This window comes from Rhineura floridana, chromosome 15, assembly GCF_030035675.1.
Source record: "Rhineura floridana isolate rRhiFlo1 chromosome 15, rRhiFlo1.hap2, whole genome shotgun sequence".
Taxonomy (NCBI): Eukaryota; Metazoa; Chordata; class Lepidosauria; order Squamata; family Rhineuridae; genus Rhineura; species Rhineura floridana.
This window is the reverse complement of record NC_084494.1, coordinates 1,662,402-1,682,876: the sequence shown is the minus strand read 5'-3', so window position 1 is coordinate 1,682,876 and position 20,475 is coordinate 1,662,402. Positions and strand designations below refer to the sequence as shown.

General features: G+C 49.5%; 1 protein-coding gene across 3 annotated transcripts; it reads right to left on the bottom strand.

Annotated features, from left to right (window-relative positions):
- Positions 1 to 6,872: 6,872 nt before the first annotated feature.
- On the bottom strand, positions 6,873 to 15,447 carry MEAF6 (MYST/Esa1 associated factor 6). 3 transcript variants are annotated; one of them, XR_009759159.1, is made up of 8 exons: positions 14,880 to 15,443; positions 14,554 to 14,669; positions 13,798 to 13,885; positions 12,053 to 12,098; positions 11,405 to 11,588; positions 8,424 to 8,482; positions 7,843 to 7,876; positions 6,873 to 7,464 (listed from the first exon to the last, which is right to left on the bottom strand). XR_009759159.1 is itself a non-coding variant. In XM_061597033.1 (8 exons), the coding sequence occupies exons 1-8, from the start codon at positions 14,982 to 14,984 to the stop codon at positions 7,456 to 7,458; spliced, it is 612 nt and encodes a 203-aa protein (XP_061453017.1). In that variant the 5' UTR covers positions 14,985 to 15,447; the 3' UTR covers positions 6,873 to 7,455. The 3 variants fall into 3 exon arrangements, 2 of the variants coding, with proteins under 2 accessions (XP_061453017.1, XP_061453018.1); XM_061597033.1 differs by lacking the exon at positions 8,424 to 8,482 and adding an exon at positions 8,618 to 8,647 and having other exon boundaries at positions 14,880 to 15,447; XM_061597034.1 differs by lacking the exon at positions 8,424 to 8,482 and having other exon boundaries at positions 14,880 to 15,437.
- Positions 15,448 to 20,475: the final 5,028 nt, after the last annotated feature.

Here is a 20,475-nt window from a genome sequence, read left to right as displayed (position 1 = left end):
TTCTCTTCGCCAGGCTAAACATGCCTAGTCCTTTCAGTCTCTCCTCACAGGGCTTTGTTTCCAGTCCCCTGATCATCCTTGTTGCCCTCCTCTGAACCTGTTCCAGTTTCTCTGCAAGGTTCTTGAAGTGCAGAGACCAGAACTGGACTCAGTACTCAAGATGACGCCTAACCAGTGCTGAATAGAGGGGAACTAATACTTCACTCGATTTGGAAACGATACTTCTGTTAATACAGCCTAAAATAGCATTTGCCTTTTTTGAAGCCACACCACACTGTTGGCTCATATTCAGCTTGTGATCAATGACAATTCCAAGATCCTTCTCACATGTCGTATTGCTGAGCCAAGTATCCCCCATCTTATAACTGTGCACAGAGCCGCCCCTAGGCACCGGGAAGCGGGACAGTTGCCTCGGGCCCCGCACTTTGGGGGGGCCCTGTGCTTGGCGATCTGCTCACCAGTCGGCTCCTCCCCTGCCTGCTCGCCTTTGCCATGCCAAGCAGGGTGCAGTGCTTGCTCGCTCTCTTTCTCTCCGCCCGGGACTGGCTTGCTCACCTGCCTGCCCACCCACCATGCCAAAGCAGCCACCGCCGCTCCTGCTGCAGTCAGTGAGTCGTAGCCACCCCGGGGACAGTGAGCTGGGCCAGCAGTTCCAGGACTGGTGCCTGCGCACCTACGGCGACTCGGCCAAGACCAAGACGGTGACCCGGAGCAAATGTGGGGGGCCCCCAACTATGGTTTTGCCCTGGGCCCCGCACATGCTAAGGGAGGGCCTGACTGTGCATTTTGTTTCTTTTTCCTAAGTGTAGAACTTTGCATTTATCCCTCTTGAATTTCATTCTGTTGTTTTCAGCCCAACGCTCCAGTCTATCAAGGTCCCTTTGAATTTGGTTTCTGTCTTCCACGGTATTAGCTATGCCTCCCAATTTTTTATCATCTGCAAATTTGATAAGCATGCTCTGTACCTACTCATCCAAGTTGCTAATAAAAATGTTGAAGAGCACTGGGCCCAGGACTGAGCCCTGTGGTACCCCACTTGTTATTTCCCCCTAGTTTGAGAAGGAACCATTGATAAGCACTCTTTGAGTACAATTCTGGAGTCAAGTGTGGATCCACCTGATGGTTGTTCCATCCAGCCCACATTTGGCTAGCTTGCTCATCAGAATATCATGATGGGAGGGTTCATCAGGAAAAGAAAGGATCTGGCGGAAATTTAGGGGGAGTTCCTCTACGCAATCCCACTGCCAGTGCTGGCAGATCGCTCCCCTTTGCTTCTTTCCGTGGGTCTTTCCGGCTAGCCTGTCCTCTGCCCGCATTCTCCTGTGCTTGCTTCCCACTGCTCCTGGATCTTGCAAAATAAGAATGGCAAAACGAACATACAGAGCAAGCACGATTGTCATTGAGCACATGCACATGTCCCCTAGAATCTGGGTGATGGGGGGGAGGGAAACATCTCCAGCTCTCCAGATATTTTGAGACTCCAACCGCATCATCCCCAACAGCTCCCTCTGTCCAGCATGGCCTGTGGTCAGGGAGGAAGATGGCAGTTGGGGTCCAACTGACATGGGGAGATGGATCCCCCACCATCTTTCTGGTGGAGGATGCGCCTCCAGAAACGGACTCCAGGGATGAAGAATTCTGCTCCAGGCCACCCTGAACAAGCAGTTCTTGCTGCTCCCTGAGCAACTGCAGGCAGCCGCCGCCCCACAGGAGTCTCCCAGACCACTGCTTCTGGCTGATGTGCTGCACCTCAACCAGTATTGAACCAGTATTCCATTGTGATCTCACCAAAACTTTGTATAATTGCATTATGATATTGGCAGTTTCATTTTCAATCCCTTTCTTAAAGATCCCTAGCATGGAATTTTCCTTTTTCACAGCTGTTGTACAATGTGTTAATGTTTTCATCAAGCTATGCACTATGGGCCCCGTGCTCTTCAACATTTTTATTAATGACTTGAATGAGGAGGTGCAGGGAATGCTTATCACATTTGCAGATGATACAATATTGTGAGGGATAGCTAATACCCTGAAAGACAGAAACAAAATTCAGGGGGATCTTGATAGTCTGGAAACAACAGAATGAAATTCAACAGGAATAAGTGCAAAATTTTACACCTAGGAAAAAGAAACCAAATGCACAGTTATAATTTATTTATTTATTTATTTGTTAAATTTTTTATACCGCCCCACTAGCATAGCTCTCTGGGGGATGGGGGATACTTGGCTCAGAAATAGTACATGCAAGAAGGATCTTGGGATTGTTTTTGATCATACGGTGAATATGAGACAATAGTGTGATATGGCTGCAAAAAAGGCAAATGCTGTTGTAGACTGCAACAACAGAAGAATAGTTTCCATATCACGTGAAGTATTAGTTCTCCTCTGTTCAGCACTGGTTAGGCCTCATCTTGAGTATTGAGCCCAGTTCTGCTCTCCGCACTTCAAGAAGGATGCAGACAAACTAGAATGGGTTCAGAGGAGGGCATCAAGGATGATCAGGGGACTGGAAACAAAGCCTTATGAGGAGAGATGGAAAGGACTGGGCATGTTTAGCCTTGAGAAGAGAAGACTGAGGGGAGATATGATAGCACTCTTCAAGTACATGAAAGGTTGTCACACAGAGGAGGGCCAGGATCTCTTCTCAATCATCCCAGAGTGCAGGACACGGAATAATGGGCTCAAGTTGCAGGAAACCAGATTTTGACTGAACATCAGCTGAAACTTCCTGTCAGAGTGGTACAACAATGGAACCAATGACCCAGGGAGGTGGTGGGCTCTCCAACACTGGAGGCCTTCCAGAGGCAGCTGGACAGCCACCTGTCAGGGATGCTTTAATTTAGATTCCTGCACTGAGCATGGGTTGGACTCAATGGTCTTAGAGGCCCCTTCCAGCCACTATTCTGATTCTATGTCCCCCAAGGTCTCTTTGCTGGACTGTCACCGCCATTTCCAACCCCATGAGCATATGTGTGAAATTAAGGTTTCTTGCCCCAGCGTGCATCACTTTACCCTTGCTTACATTTGAATTGCATTTGCCATTTTACTGCCTAGTCAACCCAGTTTGGAGAGATCCTTTTGGAGCACCTTGTAATCCCTTTTCATTTTAACACCCCTGAGCAATTTGGTGTCATCAGCACGCTTGGCTGCCACCTCACTCTCACCCCCAACCTACCTTTCTACCTCCCTCCACAGGGAGAGATATCCAATTGCTGCTTCTCTCTGGTTGCTGTTCCTTAACCAGCAGTTCTTGGTGACTTTAGTCCCAGTACCCGAGTCCACCGGATCACCTCGGTCTGTACGCTTGTGACACCCTCAAAGAATGCTAAAATGGTGGTGTGTCAGGATTCACCCTTGCAGGCGTCAGGCTGGTTCTGCTTCAGCAAGACAGAGGCTCAGTCCCAGGCAGCTCCCAGGTGCACAGGGTAAGTGGAAACCCCAGTGTGGACCCAGGCAGCTGTTTCTGCCACACATGTGCACCTGATGTGTGGTAAAGTCCTTACCTGCAGACAAGCTCGCACTAGGGTGGTCTGCATCAGGCTGCCATGTGGCAATGGGAGTTGTTACAGACATCTTCACTAAACCCTAGAGCTAGGGGGTGGGGAGCGGGGGGGGCTGGTTCCTCATCACTTGGCAGAGGCCAGCAACAGTTCAAGGACTAAGGAAGGGCTTCTGCAAGGAAGGCAGGATGGAAGTCCAACCCTCCACCGGGGGCTTCCAGCCTCTCATGCCACCACCTGCTCCCTCCAGCCCATCGTAATTCTGCAAACCTTCACCTTGAGGCCAAGGAGTTGGTGGTGTGGAGAGGGGCACATCCCCTTGGCAGATCTGGCAGAAAGCCAGATTTCGACTGGACATCAGGAAAAACTTCGTAACTGTTAGAGCCATTGGACAATGGAACCAATGACCTAGAGAGGTAGTGGGCTCTCCGACACTGGAGGCATTGAAGAGGCAGCTGGACAGCCATCTGTCAGGAATGCTCTGATTTGGATTCCTGCATTGAGCAGGGGTTGGACGATGGCCTTGTAGGCCCCTTCCAACTCTATTCTTCTATGATTTGATGATCTGGAGCCAGGGAGTCACCGAGGAACAAGCTAGGGCAGCAGAGGGCTAGCAATGTGGAGGAGAGTCTAGGGCAGAGTGTGGAGTGGCCAGGTGGGAGACTCACAGCAGACATCAGCTCCAGGTGTGAAGGTTCAAAAGAAACAGCGCTGGACCCTGTAACCTGGAACATCTTCCCTTTAATCCCCAATGATGACCTGAGGGGCCTGGCTGGGGAATGCAAAGGCACTCTGCACGTGAGCCAAGGAATGATTGCCAATTTCAAGCCTGAGCCTGATTTGGTCTGCAGGCTCCAAGGAAGCCCCAAGTGAAGGCTTGCCCCTAGCGTCACACACCCCTCTGGCACCTCTCCTTCCTCCTTCCTCTCTCTTCTCAAAAGTGCCAACTACCTGCAGGACTCTTGTGACAAGATTTCCTCCACGATCCACAGATTTCACAGCTTACTGGGCTTGGCTCGGGACCTTTCTGCCCCAGAACTTCTCTGTTGGCCTCTGATCTCACCCTACATCTTAGACCCTCAGCCCTTATTATACCCCTCCCCCCTGATGACGACGCTACCAGAAGAGGGCTGGGCCAAGGGCAGGGGTCTTTTTTGGCTTTCTCCCTGCCCATCCAGCTGCTGCGAGAGGGACACATCATTGTGGGTCTGGCGGAGAGCGCCCCCTTTCTCACATTGTGCATCCATCCTCCAGCCCCATCCCCCACCTCAGTCATGACATTAGAAGGCACTGGGAAGTTAACCTGCAGATCTCATAAGCACCACCCCAAGCCCCTTGGGAAAAGGGCAGTGTGTGCCTAGGACCAATTCATGAATAGGAGAGATGAACTTCCACTGAGAGGCAGGGTGGTGAAGTGGTTAGAGCATTGGACTGGAACCTGGGAGACCAGGGTTCAACTCCCCACTCGGCCATGAAGCTCACTGGGTGACTTTGGGCCAGTCACTGCCTCTTTGCCTCACCTACCTACCTCACAGGATTGTTGTGAGGATAAAATGGAGAGAAGCATGGGTGCCATCTTGAGCTCCTTGGAGATGCTGTGGCTGACAGGGCATCCCCCCTCTTCTCCCCCCCCAATGCACTGGCGTGCTACTTTACTTCAAGACTTGCAGAACTTGTGTCCTGCCCCCAGGATGGATCCCGCTTCCTTTCCTGAGCGCGCAGTCTTCACCTGCTCTCCACTGCTGCAAGCAGAATCCAGCAAGGGCTGAGCTGCCTTGTGAGGGATGAGCTTCTGCCACCCGAGGGGATCGGGGCCACAGAAGGGGCTTTGTTCCTTCAGGGCATAACCCTTCCCCACTAGGCACTGGGGGGGCTGCTTAGCCCTCGGCAGCCAGCCAGGGTGGGCCACTCAAGTCTCGGGTCCCGGGGAATGGGGTGGAGAGGCTTTGAAGGCAGAGGAAGCCACCACCTTGCTGACACTAAGCAAGCCAATGGTTGGGGCAATAGGCCTCCGGGGCACCACCGGCTGACTGTTGCCTGGAGCTGCATGCGATTCATGGCCACCTCAGGGGACCCCAAAATGCAAGCACTGCTTGGTTCTCGCTGTTGCCCCCTGACAGCCAATCTCCCTCCATCTCTGCAATGGAGGCTTCCAGTTGGGACAGCTCCACAGGTCTTAGTTCTATCTCTTGCAGGTACTTGACATCCTGACAGACCAAGGCCTGGAAGGACCCCAAAAGCCACCCTGCCCCATTCACCTCAGGCCTGCTGGTGTGGGGGAGACTCCTCAGCCCGCCCAGGGGAGAGATCTACCTCTGGAAGCAGCAGAAGCCCACCCAGGAACTGCCAGGAGCAAGCAAGTCTCCTGCACCCAACCTCTTGCTGGTAGTCATGGCGGTGCCTCCTGTTGTGGGCCGAGCTGGAGCCGGGACACCCAGAACCCACACATTAGCATGAACCCCTCTGTTTGAATCCTGCTCACACCCATCTCTTCTGCGTCTTCTCCTTTTGCTTGTTAGGGTATATGCTGTTACCAGGACAGCAGCAAAGAGCCTGTTTTCCTTCTCTCTCTGCCACAGTAGTTTTGCTTATACTTGGTCATTAACCCTGCCACTGCGCCTTCTAATCTTAACAATAATAATAATAAACTTTATTTCTACCCCACCCTTTTTCCAATAGGACTCAGAGCGACTTACAACTAAAAATAACACCATTAAAACATACAGAGTATATTATTAAAAAAGAATTAAACTATGAGAAAAATTAAAACCATAAAATATAGGTTAAAAACAGCGGACAATTTAAAATAATAAAATCATATAATGTAATCAGCAAACCTATGACACTTAATCCTGGTCGTTCTCTATCCCAAATGCCCGTTGAAATAAAACAGTCTTTACTTGTCGCCGGAAAGACGGCAAGGAGGGAGCTGATTGCACCTCACTCGGGAGTTCCACAGCCTAGGGGCGGCCACCGAAAAGACCCTATCTCGTGTCTGCGTCATATGTGCTTGCGAAGGTGTGGGGAACACAGAAGGGCCTCACCTGAAGATCTCAAATCCCAGACAGGTTCGTGTAGGGAGATACGATCTGTCAAATAGTCTGGACCTGAGCCGCATAGGGCTTTGTAGGTCAAAACCTTAATCTTAATACAGTTGCCATTTCTTTGGAAGCCCCGACCTCTGCTCCCTAGCAAGAAGGCACCCAATCTCAGGAGTGCCTGGCACCTCCACACCAAACAAGGTCGCTTGCACGTGTTTCAGGCCGGCAACATTCAGGCCAGCTCCCTGCCTCGCAGGGCAGCAGCATCCACCACCACCCCGTTTCTGCAGGGCTGACGGGCCTTCACCTCAGAAATGAGTGCGGGCAGATGGAGGTTTGATTGCTTTATTTACAAACAACAGACATGAGTATTAAAAAAGAGACTCTGCCCCCCCTTTCCACAAGTTGCTTCCGGAATCTTCCGGAGAATGAAATCAAGCCATCTTCCCTCTCGGCTCCCCTTGCAGCGGCTCATCCAGCATCACCCTGGCTAGGATCCAAAAGAAGGGGAACCCAAAATAGACAAGTAGGCTGCACAGTCTGGCTGGTTTTTTTGATGGAAATGTTAAATACCAAGGTTTATTATTTGTTTTAAATGCAACATTGTGAGACAAAAAAAAAATCAAGCAGAAGGAGGCGGCAGCAGAAGAACTAGGAAGAAAACTCAAGAAGGGCATCTCTCAATGATTATTTTACACACGATGAAACAGCAGCAGCAAAACTGCGCCAATCCAAGGAAAGCGCCTGTTTCCAACCAGGAGTGTTTGCTGCCGCCATGGATTGTCACCATCAGATCTGGGCTGAGCAATGACAGCCGTGCGGTCTGGGAAGGAGGTGGCATTGTGCTTATTCAGTTTCCTGTTGTGGACTGGGATGTGGAGGGCAGGCTCTTGGAAGAATCAGCATGGAGGAGCCTAGTAGTCCTGTGGCAAGGAAAGAAGACAGGGCATCAGTGTGGCTGCTCCCACAGCCAGCTGCCTCCGCCCCCCATCTTTGCATTCTGTGTGATTAGAGAGGGGAACGGAAATTTAGCACAGCACAGCACCACTGTACAGAAAGACAAATTAATTACAGCCTCTGGAAAGTACATCTTCAAACTTAACCACCCAACAACATTGCCCTTCATTCATTAAATGAAGGGTGACTGTACGAGTGTCTTGAACCCCCCATCCCAGAATTCTGCCACTGGAGGAGAGCCTGTTTCTGTTGCTGGAGAGCAGGGTGGAGAGGAAGGGCAGGAGACTGAACGCGTGGGGTGGGGGATGGACGCTAGGACTCTGAGGACAATAGCTGACACTTACTGCTCGGGGTTTTTTGTTCAATTTGAGATCAATCCTGCAAGAAAGGAAAGGAAAAGAGAACATTCAGCTGAGATTTGGGCCATGGGCAGATCCAAAAACTAGGCCACTGCACGTGGCAATGGCTACAACAAAGGGCATGTGGTTAATTCATCCCTGGTTGCCAATTCAGCCAAGCAAAGCAGAATCTCCCACCCACACCCCAATCCTGCACAAAAATGCAGATTCCACCCACACAATGAGAAGGAAAAACAAATTAGAGAGTTAGGCAGCATCCAAAGACTGTGTGAACATGTCATGCGCTATGTTAGCATGTTAAGAGTGCAGCTCTGAGGAGGAGACCATGGATATCAGAATTAAAGAGGATTTGGCTATGCCAGCGAGGACACAATCAGAGCCCTGCATTTTCTTGCAGCAGGGTGAAACTACCAAATTCACATGGGCAATGGCCGTAGAAAGCAAAGCAAGAAAATCAGTTTTTAAAAACACAACAGAAGTTTATCTGCTTTTAAAAATTATGTAAAGAAGCGGAAGAAGGAAGCTGATTGAATTTTTTTTTGCCAAGGTTATTAAACAAACGTTACCTCCATTGCGCTTTTGTCTGGTTTTTAAAAAACTTGCCAGCCTAACCTAATATACATACCTACAATTAAACAGATAAACTGGGTTAGAATAGTTTTGACAAGGCACGGGGGTGGGTGGGGAGGAGGTAAAGTGCGGGGGAGGAAGGAAGGTCTAACACTAACACAGCACAAAAACTAAGTCAAGTCACACTTACTCAAAGTCATAATCAAACATGCCAGACGGGCTGGGGGGCAGCAGTTGAAAGGAAGAAAGCAATAGAAATTAATATACTACGGAATTAAATCAATTAGTTGATTAGCCACCCTAGCAAGATTATTTAAAATAAAAGACAGCCAGTGACAGGCAATTCCAACCTCACAATATCTAGCCTGACAAATCCCTCCCCACCTCAGGGAGGGTCCCACAGTGGAACATGTCTATGGGGTCAAGGGGTGTTGAAACTGTTTGTTGTCTCTTTAAGGGGAATGGTTTGGGTGTAACAGACAGAGAGGCCTCAAGGGATATCTTTATATGTAACCCCTATAGAATATTATAAGTGAAAGCAATTAGTTTTCCCTCTCGTACTCTTCCTTTCCCTCACAGTTTGTAGAAGCAGAGTTTAATTTTGTTGTAAGCCAAGTTTATCAATTAATAAATATAATCAGAGTTAAAGAAGGCAAGCCTCCAAGAACCATTATTCCTGTTAACCAGGAGAGAAGAGCAGCAAGGAAGGTGAGCTGGAGGCGTCACAAAAGGCAGCTCTTGAGCCCCACGTCCAAGGGCAGAGCAACAGGAATCCAACAGGAGTTTAAGGAAACCCTACAGGGACGCCACAGGGGAAAAGCAAAGGCCAGGAATACAAAACACCAGAACAGATGCACACACAGGCCAGCCTGGACTGGAAGCTCAGGGGAATCGGGCTGCAACAAGCTGGAGACTCGTCAATGCAGCATGGCTCTGAGACCCCTGCCCCCTCCCCCCCAGCACCCAGAAGGAGGGGAAAGGCTGAAACACCGCAGAGCATTTGAAAAGGCAATGGGCCATTCTCAAGTTTCCAGGAGAAGCTTACACCATTCGCATTAGACAACCATTCAGACTTCCCTCGAGGAAGTCCATTCCAGGACTCTGCAGGATCCTGGACTGAACACCAAGGCCAAACCCTTCACGCATCAGGAGTTTGGCAGGGGAAAAGAAAGCTTGATCCCAATCCTGAAGGCAACCATGGCCCACCCACTGGTTTTGGTGGGAGTAAAGGAAGGGAAGGGGACACAGACATGCCTCAGACTGGGTAGTTGAAAGGAGGCAGGTTGGAAACCAGTTGCATCAACTGGATCTAAGCAATGGCAAAGAAATGCCATTCCTGCTTCCAACTTTGCTTTCAGGATCTGAACAGCCTATCAGATCAGGATATCTGCAAGCCTCCACTCCCCAGCATAGCAGGCCCCCCACTGCTCAGTCTTCCACTTCTCTCCTCCTGGCACTGTTGGCATGAAGGCCCTGCACCCTCCAGAACATCCTTTCCCTGCTGACAGCCTTTTGCTCTTTGTCCTGAATGGCATTTACCAGATCTAAGCCAAACTTGTTCCCTGCCTCACTGCACTCGACCCAACTTTACCCAACAAAGGCCAGTTGCCTTTGGGGTATTCTGAATGCCCACTTACAACAGGCAACTGTAATAACTACATTTTCTTCGCCTGCTCACCCGCCTCCATTTCCCACCACTTCTTCTTGCGGTTTCTAGACTGCATGCCCTTTGGGACGGAGACCTGTCCAATCATTCTTGGTAGAGCAGCCTATATACAGATGGTGCTATGTAAATAATCATAATATGCTACAGTTTGGTTACATTTAAACTGCATTTGCCCCCTGATGTATTTTCACGAAGGAAGGACTCTTTTATGTTTGGCCTAGGGCCTCTGGCAAACCCCCACTTTTTTTAGGACATCCCTTGCTATGTACCAGATCTGCACCCACCCCATTCCCAATGTCCAAGGGTGCTTTTCTTACATGCAACCCCAACATGGGCTTGCGCAGGAGAATTAGCGTGGTGTAGTAGTGGATCCAGTGCCAGACTCTGGCCAGCAACTCAAGGAGTGAACTGAGACTAATCCTCTTCAAAGTGTTGGTCAGCAGATAAAACAGACCATAGATGACACTCGGAGCTTTTTGGATGGAATAACAACGTAGTAAAATAAAACTACCTCCCTCTATGCCACTGGTGGGGCACCTTTGGTCTGCAGGCCCAGCTAGGCTCCCCAAGTGACGGAGAGTGCCCATGAGGTCCCTTCTGGGTGGGCCGCATCGACCATTCCCGGCCCTGAAGTCATATGCGACATCAGGTGCCGGAACAGTCAGGCTGAGGCTTGAACCTTCAAGGTGTGGCCGCAAAGGAAGAAGGCAAAATGCTCAAAAGCAAAATACACAGTTTGGCCCCTTTTTCTGTTGCCCCTTCACAGTGCCATGTTCAAACAGGGCTGAATTTTGCCCATAAGGGAAGGGTGGGGAGTTCCCTCCCCTCCTGCCTCCTTGGCAGCCGCACCTTGACCTTTCAATGACCGGACATATATTTTTGTTTACTTATTACATTTATATTCCACCTTTCCCCCAAGGAGCTCACAGTGACATACATGGTTCTCCCTGCTCTTCATTTTATCCTCACAACATCCCTGTGAGGTAGGTTAGGCTAAAGACAGTGACTAGCCCAAGGTAACCCAGTGAGCTTCTTGGCTGATTGGGAATTTGAACCCTAGTCTCCAAGGTCCTCATCCAACACTCTAACTCCTGCGCTGCCCACAGAGGACTAGCCGCTCCTGGCTCCGGCCAGATCCAGCTCCTCTGCCCTATACCGCTGGAGTCCTGACCTCTAAGGGCACCTCCGAAGAAAGACGTGGCAGGATAAGACTGAACTATGCATCACATCAGAGGAAAATAATGCGAGGGAAGGGACCTTGCAAGCTCCCCTCCAACGGCCCCCCTCCCGCCTGGCACTGGCCTGCCTCACCTGTGCCGGTTTTTGTTCTTCCGTTTTTTGTGGCTGCTGTGGTGGCTGCCCGAGGCAGATGCTTTCTGGGGCTTCACCCCTTGAACAGAGCCCTCCAGCTCCTCTGCTGCCTCCTGGCTTGGCTCGTTCTCCTGGTTGTGGAAATCTGGGGAAGTGTCACTCTCGGTCCCACTGCCAGGCTCCCCTGGGAAAAGAGAAACCCAGGCAAGCCTCAAAAGCTCCACTCAAGGAAGCAGCACCTCCAGGTCTGGAAAGAGACAGCCCCCAGAGAGGGAGCCAGAGAGGAGGAAGGTTCTGCAGCACACCAAGTGAAAGGGGGCAAAGGCGCATTTTCACTGACATCCGGGTTCTTCATTAATTTACTTTTTAAAAAATAATTTATTTCTAACTCACCCTTCCTTCAGAAAACTAAAAGCGTGGTAGGAGAGTAAATAAGTAATAAATATGGATAGGATTGGGTGACGCGAGGGCTAGCCTTCTCCTTGATATATTAGCCTTCCACATGCAGGAGCTTCTAGCATTGAGTCATGCTCTGTGCCTCAAGCAGGTCAGTCCCAGACAACTTCTGAGAGCATCCGCAAAATGAGCAGTGAGGAAAGTAGTCCACAAGAGATGTGGAAGACTCACCAAGAAGGAAAGCCAACTTACGTTTTTCAATGAGCTGGTCCTGAACTCCAGCCAATGCGCTGACCGCCTAGAAAACCAAGTAAGACTCGAGTAAGGAGGATCAAGGGAGCTCCTGGTGAGTACAGCCCATGACCTCCTCCACAGGCTCACTGACAGAGGTGCACAAATGTGAAAATGCGCACATTTGGCTGGACGTCTGTGATCATGCCACAGGACAAGCACAGCATTTGCTAGTGGTGCCAATGCATTCCCCTCCAAACAGCTGCTCTGCATGGAGGAAGGTCCCATCTGGTAGGCTTGGCAGCCGCTCCCATAAACAGCTCCTCTGCCCAAGGTGTGCTGGGGCTGGTTTCACGCGGTGCCCACAAGACATGAGCGAGGATGAAGAACAAACTACAACTAAATAAGACAGGATGGAAGCAGGGGGTGGGGGTGCAAATGGCAGGTGTGGTGGGAAAAGGCTGGGCAAAACTAGACAGACGGTAAAATTCCAATTTTTAAAAATAAAAAAACATATTCACATAGCCTCAAAGATGTCCATAGAGAAACAGAGAAATCAGTTATTATTATATATTAGTCACTTGTTACCTGAAGGTCTCCAAGCAACTTACAACACTAACCAAAACAAATATATTATACTCAGCAGCAGGGCCGGTTCTAAAGGGCAGCCAGGTGGGGCACTGGCCCGTGGGGCTACAGGGGCCCCTGTGGTCCCCTACTGCGGATTGCATGGTGAGAGCTTCCGAGCGTCCACCATTCCCTTGCTTAACCTACCTTCTTCTGCGGTTGCACACGCAGCGCTGCCCTTAACAAAGATGGCGGCAGAGGTTTCCCTAAGGGGCTGAAGCCTCTGCTGCCATCTTGGCTGATGGCACACATGCGTGCTGTGCGCATGAATCCCTGTCATGAACCAAGATGGTGGCAGAGGCTTCAGCCCCTTAGGGAAACTTTGGCCGCCATCTTTGTTAAGGGCAATCGCAGAACAGCTGAGAAAGGTAGGTTAAGGAAGGGAATGGCGGGGCGTGCGATCCGCCGCAGCGATCCTGCCACGAATCACAGAAGGGGAGTGCCAGGGCCTGGGGCATGCTTGTGCCCAAAGGCCCCAGCATGTCTGGGGCCAGCCCTGCTCAGCAGCATAGTGGCAAATTCAGAATTTGGATTCCTGCATTGAGCAGGGAATTGGATTCAACGGCTTTATAAGTCCTTTCCAGCTCTACTATTCTAGGATTCTATTATCGCCTGCTGCAACCAAACTACTTGATGATGTAGATGGGATGCTATCATCAGAACTCACTGTCTCTTCTTTTGCAGTTACAGAATTATCACTCTCCACAACTTGGCTTTTTGAAGCAGGAACTAATAAGAACTCCTTTCACTCTGATTGGTTACAATCACCAGGAAAGGACAAGGAAGGAAGAAGACTCTTCTCAGTAGCTAACACATTCCCCTTTCATGCTGATTGGCTCATAGAACGCTGGAGACACAAGGACTCTTCTGGGACCTGGCTCCCAAAAAAGCGATATGTCTAAGACATCCCCCCAGACCCTAAGTGACTACACTGGGTTATACTATAAAAAGGCCCCTGCAAGCAAACTTAAGATGCAGACTAGTCTGTGGCACTTCCTAACCCACAGGCCATGATCCAGGCATGGCATGGTGTGCAACACATAACATGCCCTACTCACACCTCTACATGCCTGGATGGAAGGAAGGAAGGAGCGACCGAGAAGCAGCAGTAGCAGCCCCATTTCACAGACTGTACTCACAGCAGCCGAGGTGACTGAAGACTTGCTGAAAAGACGCTCTGCTTCTTTGAACTTTCGGTTCCGTCTGTCATTCTTGCTGTTGGAGTTCCTGGGCACGAGAGAGCGCCGTGAGAGCTGGGCCTTGGCTGGCACCCTTCAAGCCCAGGCCTCTGAAGTGGGGCCAGCGTCTCCCCTCGGAAGGGCAGCCCGCCACCACTACCGAAGTGGCAGCAGCAGCACCTGCCATGGCCTCCAGTCTTGAAGAACAGGCTCCGTGGAAGCAGCCAAGGCAGGCAGGTGCCCCAGAGCAGTCCCCCAGCAGAGGGGCAGCACGGGCTGCACGAGGAGGAGAGGGTGCCCAGCCAGCGCCAGGAGCGGTTCGTTCAGGAGGGTGCCCCGGGAAAAGAGCAGGCACCTCTGGCCACCGGGGTGGCACCGTCCCAAACCCAGCTGCCCTCCCAGGGTGCTCCGTCCCCAAACAGTCTGCATCTGTGTTAGAATTGCTTAAAATGTTTTTTAATAATGTTTTTAACCCTTCTAAAAAGTTGTTTTTGAAAACTGTTTTTAACGCTGTTTTGTTTTAATGTATTTTAAGATCTGTTTTTATGATGTTTTAAAGTGTTTTTAGCGCTTTGTTTGCCACCCTGGGCTCCTGCTGGGAGGAAGAGCGGGATACAAATAAAATAATAAAATAATAATAAAAACATGCACACACGCCAAGCGCACACAGGTGTGGGTGCCGAGCCGAGCCGTGCCCCCCCCGCCGGCCTCACTCACTTCTGGTTGGTCAGGTAGCGGTCCCAGCCTCGGATGATGTTCCCGTACATCTGCGTGTCCTCCAGGTAGCTGCCCTCGAAGGCGTAGATCTGCCGCTCCAGGTTGGCCAGCGTCTCCTGCGCAGCGGGAAGAACGCAGCGGCGGCGGCTGGGAAGGGGGGCGGGCGGCGCGGCCCTGCGCCCTAGGCCACAGGCCCTCCCCGCCAGGAGCCCCCAGCCACGCCACGCCACGCCAGGCTAGGCCTCGCCTCCCACCCGCGGCCGCCGGGCCTTCTCCCCGCCCGTCAGCCCGCCAGCCCTCGCTCCCTCCGTCCCTCGCTCGCTCACCGCCAGCTCCTGCTTGCGCTTGACCAGGTCGGCGAGCTCGCGGCGGGTGTCGGGGATCTGCGGCGGGGCGCCGGTCTTGGTGGCCGCGCCGTGGAGCGCCGCCATGGCGGAGGAGAGCAGCGACGCAGCGCGGGCGCCGCCAGCCGCCGCCGCCGCCGGGGAAGGGAGGCAGGCCGGCAGGCAGGCAGGCAGCGAGCAGCGGGCACGACAGGCGGCCAGAGCCAGCGATGCCGCGCCGAGCCGCTGGGGGCGGCAGCCCAAGCCGGAGCCGCCTGGCTGGCTGAGCGCGCGCGCGGGCGGGCACTCCCTCGGCGGCGGTTGGGCGGGCACCGGCGCGCTCGGGGTGGTTTGCAGAAAACGGCTTCGCGGGAGAAAGAGCCGGAGGTGTGACCCCGCCCCCTCCACAGCCCCGCAAGGTCTCCGCGGGGCGGGGCGAACGCGGGGCGGAAACCCGCAGGCCCGGGAGGCGCGCTCCGTCGGTCCGGGGCAGCGGCGCCGGCGTCTTTAACGCAGCTGCAACCGGGCACCAGCGCCCCCAATCCCCCAGCGGAAACTAGAATTCCTGCTCTTTTTAACTCAGTTGTTCAGCATGAAATGCTTAAAAGCTTTTATGTATTTATTTATTTACTTATATCCCGCCCTTCCTCCCAGTAGGCGCCCAGGGCGGCAAACAAAAACACCGAAACACTCTAAAAACAGACAATAAAATATAAAAAGTAACCCCACTAATGCAAATTTCAAAGTAAGTCCAGTTCATTGACCCCACAGTGACGAGTGGAAGGGGCTGTGCTTGGAAGGAGGTTTCTCATAAGAGCCCTGCAGCTGAAGGTCAGGCCCTGATTGGGCTACGTTGTTCCTGCAGTGTTGTCTAGAAGTATTGCAACCTCTGCTGGTGGTGAGATTACCACCACCACCCTTTCAGTATTGCTCATTGCTTTTATCCTTACATTGCATGTTAGGTTGCAAAAGTAGGATATGACCCTGCAGTGTAGTTCAGCTATATCCCTACTGGGGGGCTGTGCTGGTGCAGTCATTTCGTTTTTTCATTGGCGATCACCAGTGACTGTGGAGGCCAACTCTGGATCCACACAGCCTTCCACAGTGAGGACATCGGCGCTTAACTCTTTGTCCCGTTCGCCCTGTATTCACGCTTCTTCGAAGTCCACAGCACCTTTGATAATAGCCAACCTCCATTTGGGACGACATGGGCCAAGACTTACCAGTTGTCGATGTTACATTTTTTTAGATTCGCTTTAAGAACATCTTTAAACCTCTTTTGCTGTCCACCGATATTCCGTTTTCCATCCTTAAGTTGGGAGTAGAGTAGCTGCTTTGGAAGACTGATCAGGCATTCAAACAGCATAGCCAGTCCAGCAAAGTTGATGGTGAAGGATCATTGTTTCGACACTGGTAGTCTTTGCTTCTTCCAAAACGCTAGCATTAGTCCAGCTGAGTAATTTGCAGAATTTTCCGGAAGCAGCATTGGTGGAATCTTTCAAGAAGTTGGGAGTGGCGTTTATAAATGGTCCATGTTTCACAGGCATACAGTGTAGAGTAGCAGCTTATAGTAGCCCTGAAATGTAGCCTACCGTCAATATTGCAGGTCAGAGGTGATGTTGAGGCTGCTTTGGATTCCCAGTCACAAGTTCACCATACTTCGCACTATGCACTAAAGATAAATCTACTTAAATTGCCCCCTCAACCATCTCCCAGACCAAATCAAACACTCATGTAGTGATGGCCACCATCTTGGATGGCTTTAAGCGAGGATAAGGCGACCCACTGTCATCCTCCACTTCCACTCTTGGAAACACTAGGCCTCTGAATAGCAGTTGCTGGGACTCACAAGAGGGTGAGGAGGAGCGTGCCGGGTCCTGCCTGTGGGTTTCCCGTTGGGGCATCTGGCCGGCCTCTGTGAGAACAGGAAGCGGGGCTAGATGGCCTTTGCCTTGATCAGCAGACCTCTTCTTAATACTGAAGAACATACTGAAGCCTCACGCTTGACTTACATCCAGACTGGTTGCACTTGTAAGTGTTCAAAACCTAAAATAAGTTTGCACATCGAGTTACAGCGGGGACTCATTTTTGATTTTCAAGCCCCACACGTTCAGGAAATGCATGCATGCCATGGATACGCTGCAGTGCTTTTTTCAGACTCTCCTTGTTTGAATGAAGCCAGTGGGATGGAAAATTACGCACTTGTAAGCTTTAAGACTAGCTTTGTATTATACCTCTCCAGTGAATGTGGGGAAGGAAATGTGCCTGCAGGTCCCAATCCCATCGACAGAAATTCAGCAAAATGTTAGAACTTTACCTGTGCCCAGTAACCATGCAAGTTTTCAGTTGTGCATAAAGTCTCTACATGTGAAGGCTCTGTTAGGTGCAAACTGAGTAAACCATGACTTAGGCTCTCAAAGGAGATTGTGGCAGCTTTGACCCTCCTCTGGTCCTGCTGAGCTAAAGGCGTGGTTTAACTTAGCAGGTCATCCAAACCTGGGCTCATAGCTTGTGCATTCCAGACAAAACATCAGCTGGAAACCAAGAACAAACCTTGGTTACAGCTCATGGTTTGTCTGGAGTGAGAAAAACTAGCCCAGGTTAGGGCAACTCAATTAAGCGAAACAATGGCTTAGATCACCACAGGACTGCTGAAGCCAAGCAGCAGTGATCTCTTTGGGGAGCCCAGTTTGAATTAGCATTGCAGACTGGGGCACTTTATTGAATGCAGAGCCACACAAGCCACCCCACCGCATCTCAGACCAAGGTTGGTTAAGGCCATTCTTTGCTGTCCTGCTTTTTGAAAATTCGGGCTGTGTGTGTATCCAGATTTTATGATTTTACTATCTGATGCTATTTATCCCCCTTTAGGATGCACACCTTAACGTGGTGAGGGGATTTGAGAGTGTTGAAGAAGCTGAGAGCAATGCCGTCAGGAGTCTAGACCAAGAGGCTAGACTCCTAGCAGGGGCACCCAAGGCGGAATGGTCAAAGCAAGGTCTGAGTGAGTGATATCAATGAGATTAAACGGGAAACCTATTAACATAACCATCATCCAAGTCTACGCTCCAACATCAAATGCAGAAGAAGAATTGGAGAGATTTTATGCAGAAGTACAGGAGGAAATTGATCATACACCAAAACAACATATGATGATAATCATGGGGGACTGGAATACAAAAGTAGGGAACAGAGAAGAACTAGGAATTGTGGGGAAATGGGGCTTAGGAGACAGAAATGAAGCAGGAAAAAGACTTATTGAATTCTGTGAAGCTAATGACTTGTTTCTTGCCAACACATTTTTTGAGCAACCAAAAAGACGACTGTACACGTGGACATCACCAGATGGTCAATATAGGAATCAAATTGATTATATAATTGGAAACAGAAGATGGAGAGGTTCCATACTTTCTGCAAAAACAAGACCAGGAGCAGACTGCGGTACAGATCATGAACTGATCGTATCGAAAATCAGAGTAAAGCTAAAGAAGAAGAACAAAGCACTCATAATGCCAAAATACAATTTAAATAACATCCCAGAAGAATATAAAGATCAAATAAGGAACAGGTTTGAGGCTTTAAACTTAGTTGACAGAGAACCAGAAGAACTATGGAGTGAAGTCAGGGACATTATCAGGGAAGAATGCAAAAAGACAATACCTCTAGTTAAAAAGAGAGAAAGACCTCAATGGATGACTGAAGAAACTCTCAAAATGGTTAAAGAGAGAAGGAAAGCAAAAGGAGATAGAAACCCAGTCAGAACCCTAAATGCAACTATACAACGACTAGTACGTAGGGACAAAGAAAACTATTACAATAGTTACTGTATAGAAATAGAAAAGGACAACAAAATGGGAAGAACAAGAGCCCTATTCCAAAAGATTAGAGAAATGAAAGGGAAATTTAAACGACGAGTAGGGGTGTTGAATAATCAACAGGGGAACACACTGACTGACTGAGATGAAATAAAAGGAAGATGGAAGCGATACAATGAAGAACTCTATAAAAGAGATGACAGGATGACATATTCATTCACGGAGGAACCATATGATGAAGAACCAGAAATGTTACAATGTGAGGTGAAAGCTGCTCTTAAAATTCTTGGCAGAAACAAATCACCAGCAATAGACAGCATACCAATAGAGTTGCTACAAGCTACTGAGATTGAATCTGTCCAAATTTTGACAAAAATTTGTCAAGAAATATGGAAAACTAAACAATGGCCCACAGACTGGAAGTGTTCAATATATATCCCAATTCCAAAGAAAGGGGATCCCAGGGAATGCAGTAATTATTGAACTATTGCCTTCCCATGCAAGTAAAGTAATGCTCAAGATTCTACAACAAAGGCTCCTACCATATATGGAGCAAGAAATGCCAGATATCCAGGCTGGATTTAGAAAGGGAAGAGGCACCAGAGATCATATTGCAAACATACGTTTGATAATGGAACGGAGCAAGGAATTTCAGAAGAAAATCACCCTGTGCTTTATAGACTACAGTAATGCCTTTGACTGTGTAGATCATGAAAAACTATGGAATGCTTTAGAAGAAATGGGGGTGCCACAGCATCTGATTGTCCTGATGTGCAACCTATACTCTGCACAAGAGGCTACTGTAAGGATAGAATATGGAGAAACCAATTGGTTCCCCATCGGAAAGGGTGTGAGACAGGGATGCATTTTATTGCCCTATTTGTTTAATCTGTACGCAGAACATATCATACGGAAAGTGGGATTGGACCAAGATGGAGGTGTGAAAATTGGAGGGAGAAACATCAATAATTTAAGATATGCAGACGATACCATACTCTTAGCAGAAACCAGTAATGATTTGAAATGAATGCTGATGAAAGTTAAAGAGGAAAGCACAAAAGCAGGACTACAGCTGAACGTCAAAAAGACTAAAGTAATGACAACAGAAGGTTTATGTAACTTTAAACTTGACAATGAGGACCTTGAACTTGTCAAGGATTATCAATGCCTCGGCACAGTCATTAACGAAAATGGAGACAAGAGTCAAGAAATCAGAAGAAGGCTAGGATTGGGGAGGGCAGCTGTGAGAGAACTAGAAAAGGTCCTCAAATGCAATGATGTATCACTGAACACCAAAGTCAGGATCATTCAGACCATGGTATTCCCGATCGCTATGTATGGATGTGAAAGTTGAACAGTAAAAAAAGGCAGATAAGAGAAAAATCAACTCATTTGAAATGTGCTGGAGGAGAGCTTTGCGCATACCATGGACTGCGAAACAGACAAATAATTGGGTGTCAGAACAAATTAAACCACAACTGTGATTAGAAGCTAAAATGATGAAATTGAGGTTATCATACTTTGGACACATCATGAGAAGACATGATTCACTAGACAAGACAATCATGCTGGGGAATACAGCAGGGAGTAGAAAAAGAGGAAGGCCAAACAAGAGATGGGTTGATTCCATAAAGGAAGCCACAGACCTGAACTTACAAGATCTGAGCAGGGTGGTTCACGACAGATGCTCTTGGAGGTCGCTGATTCATAGGGTCGCCATAAGTCGTAATCGACTTGAAGGCACATAACAACAACAACATGCTATTTATGTTTCTATTGTACTT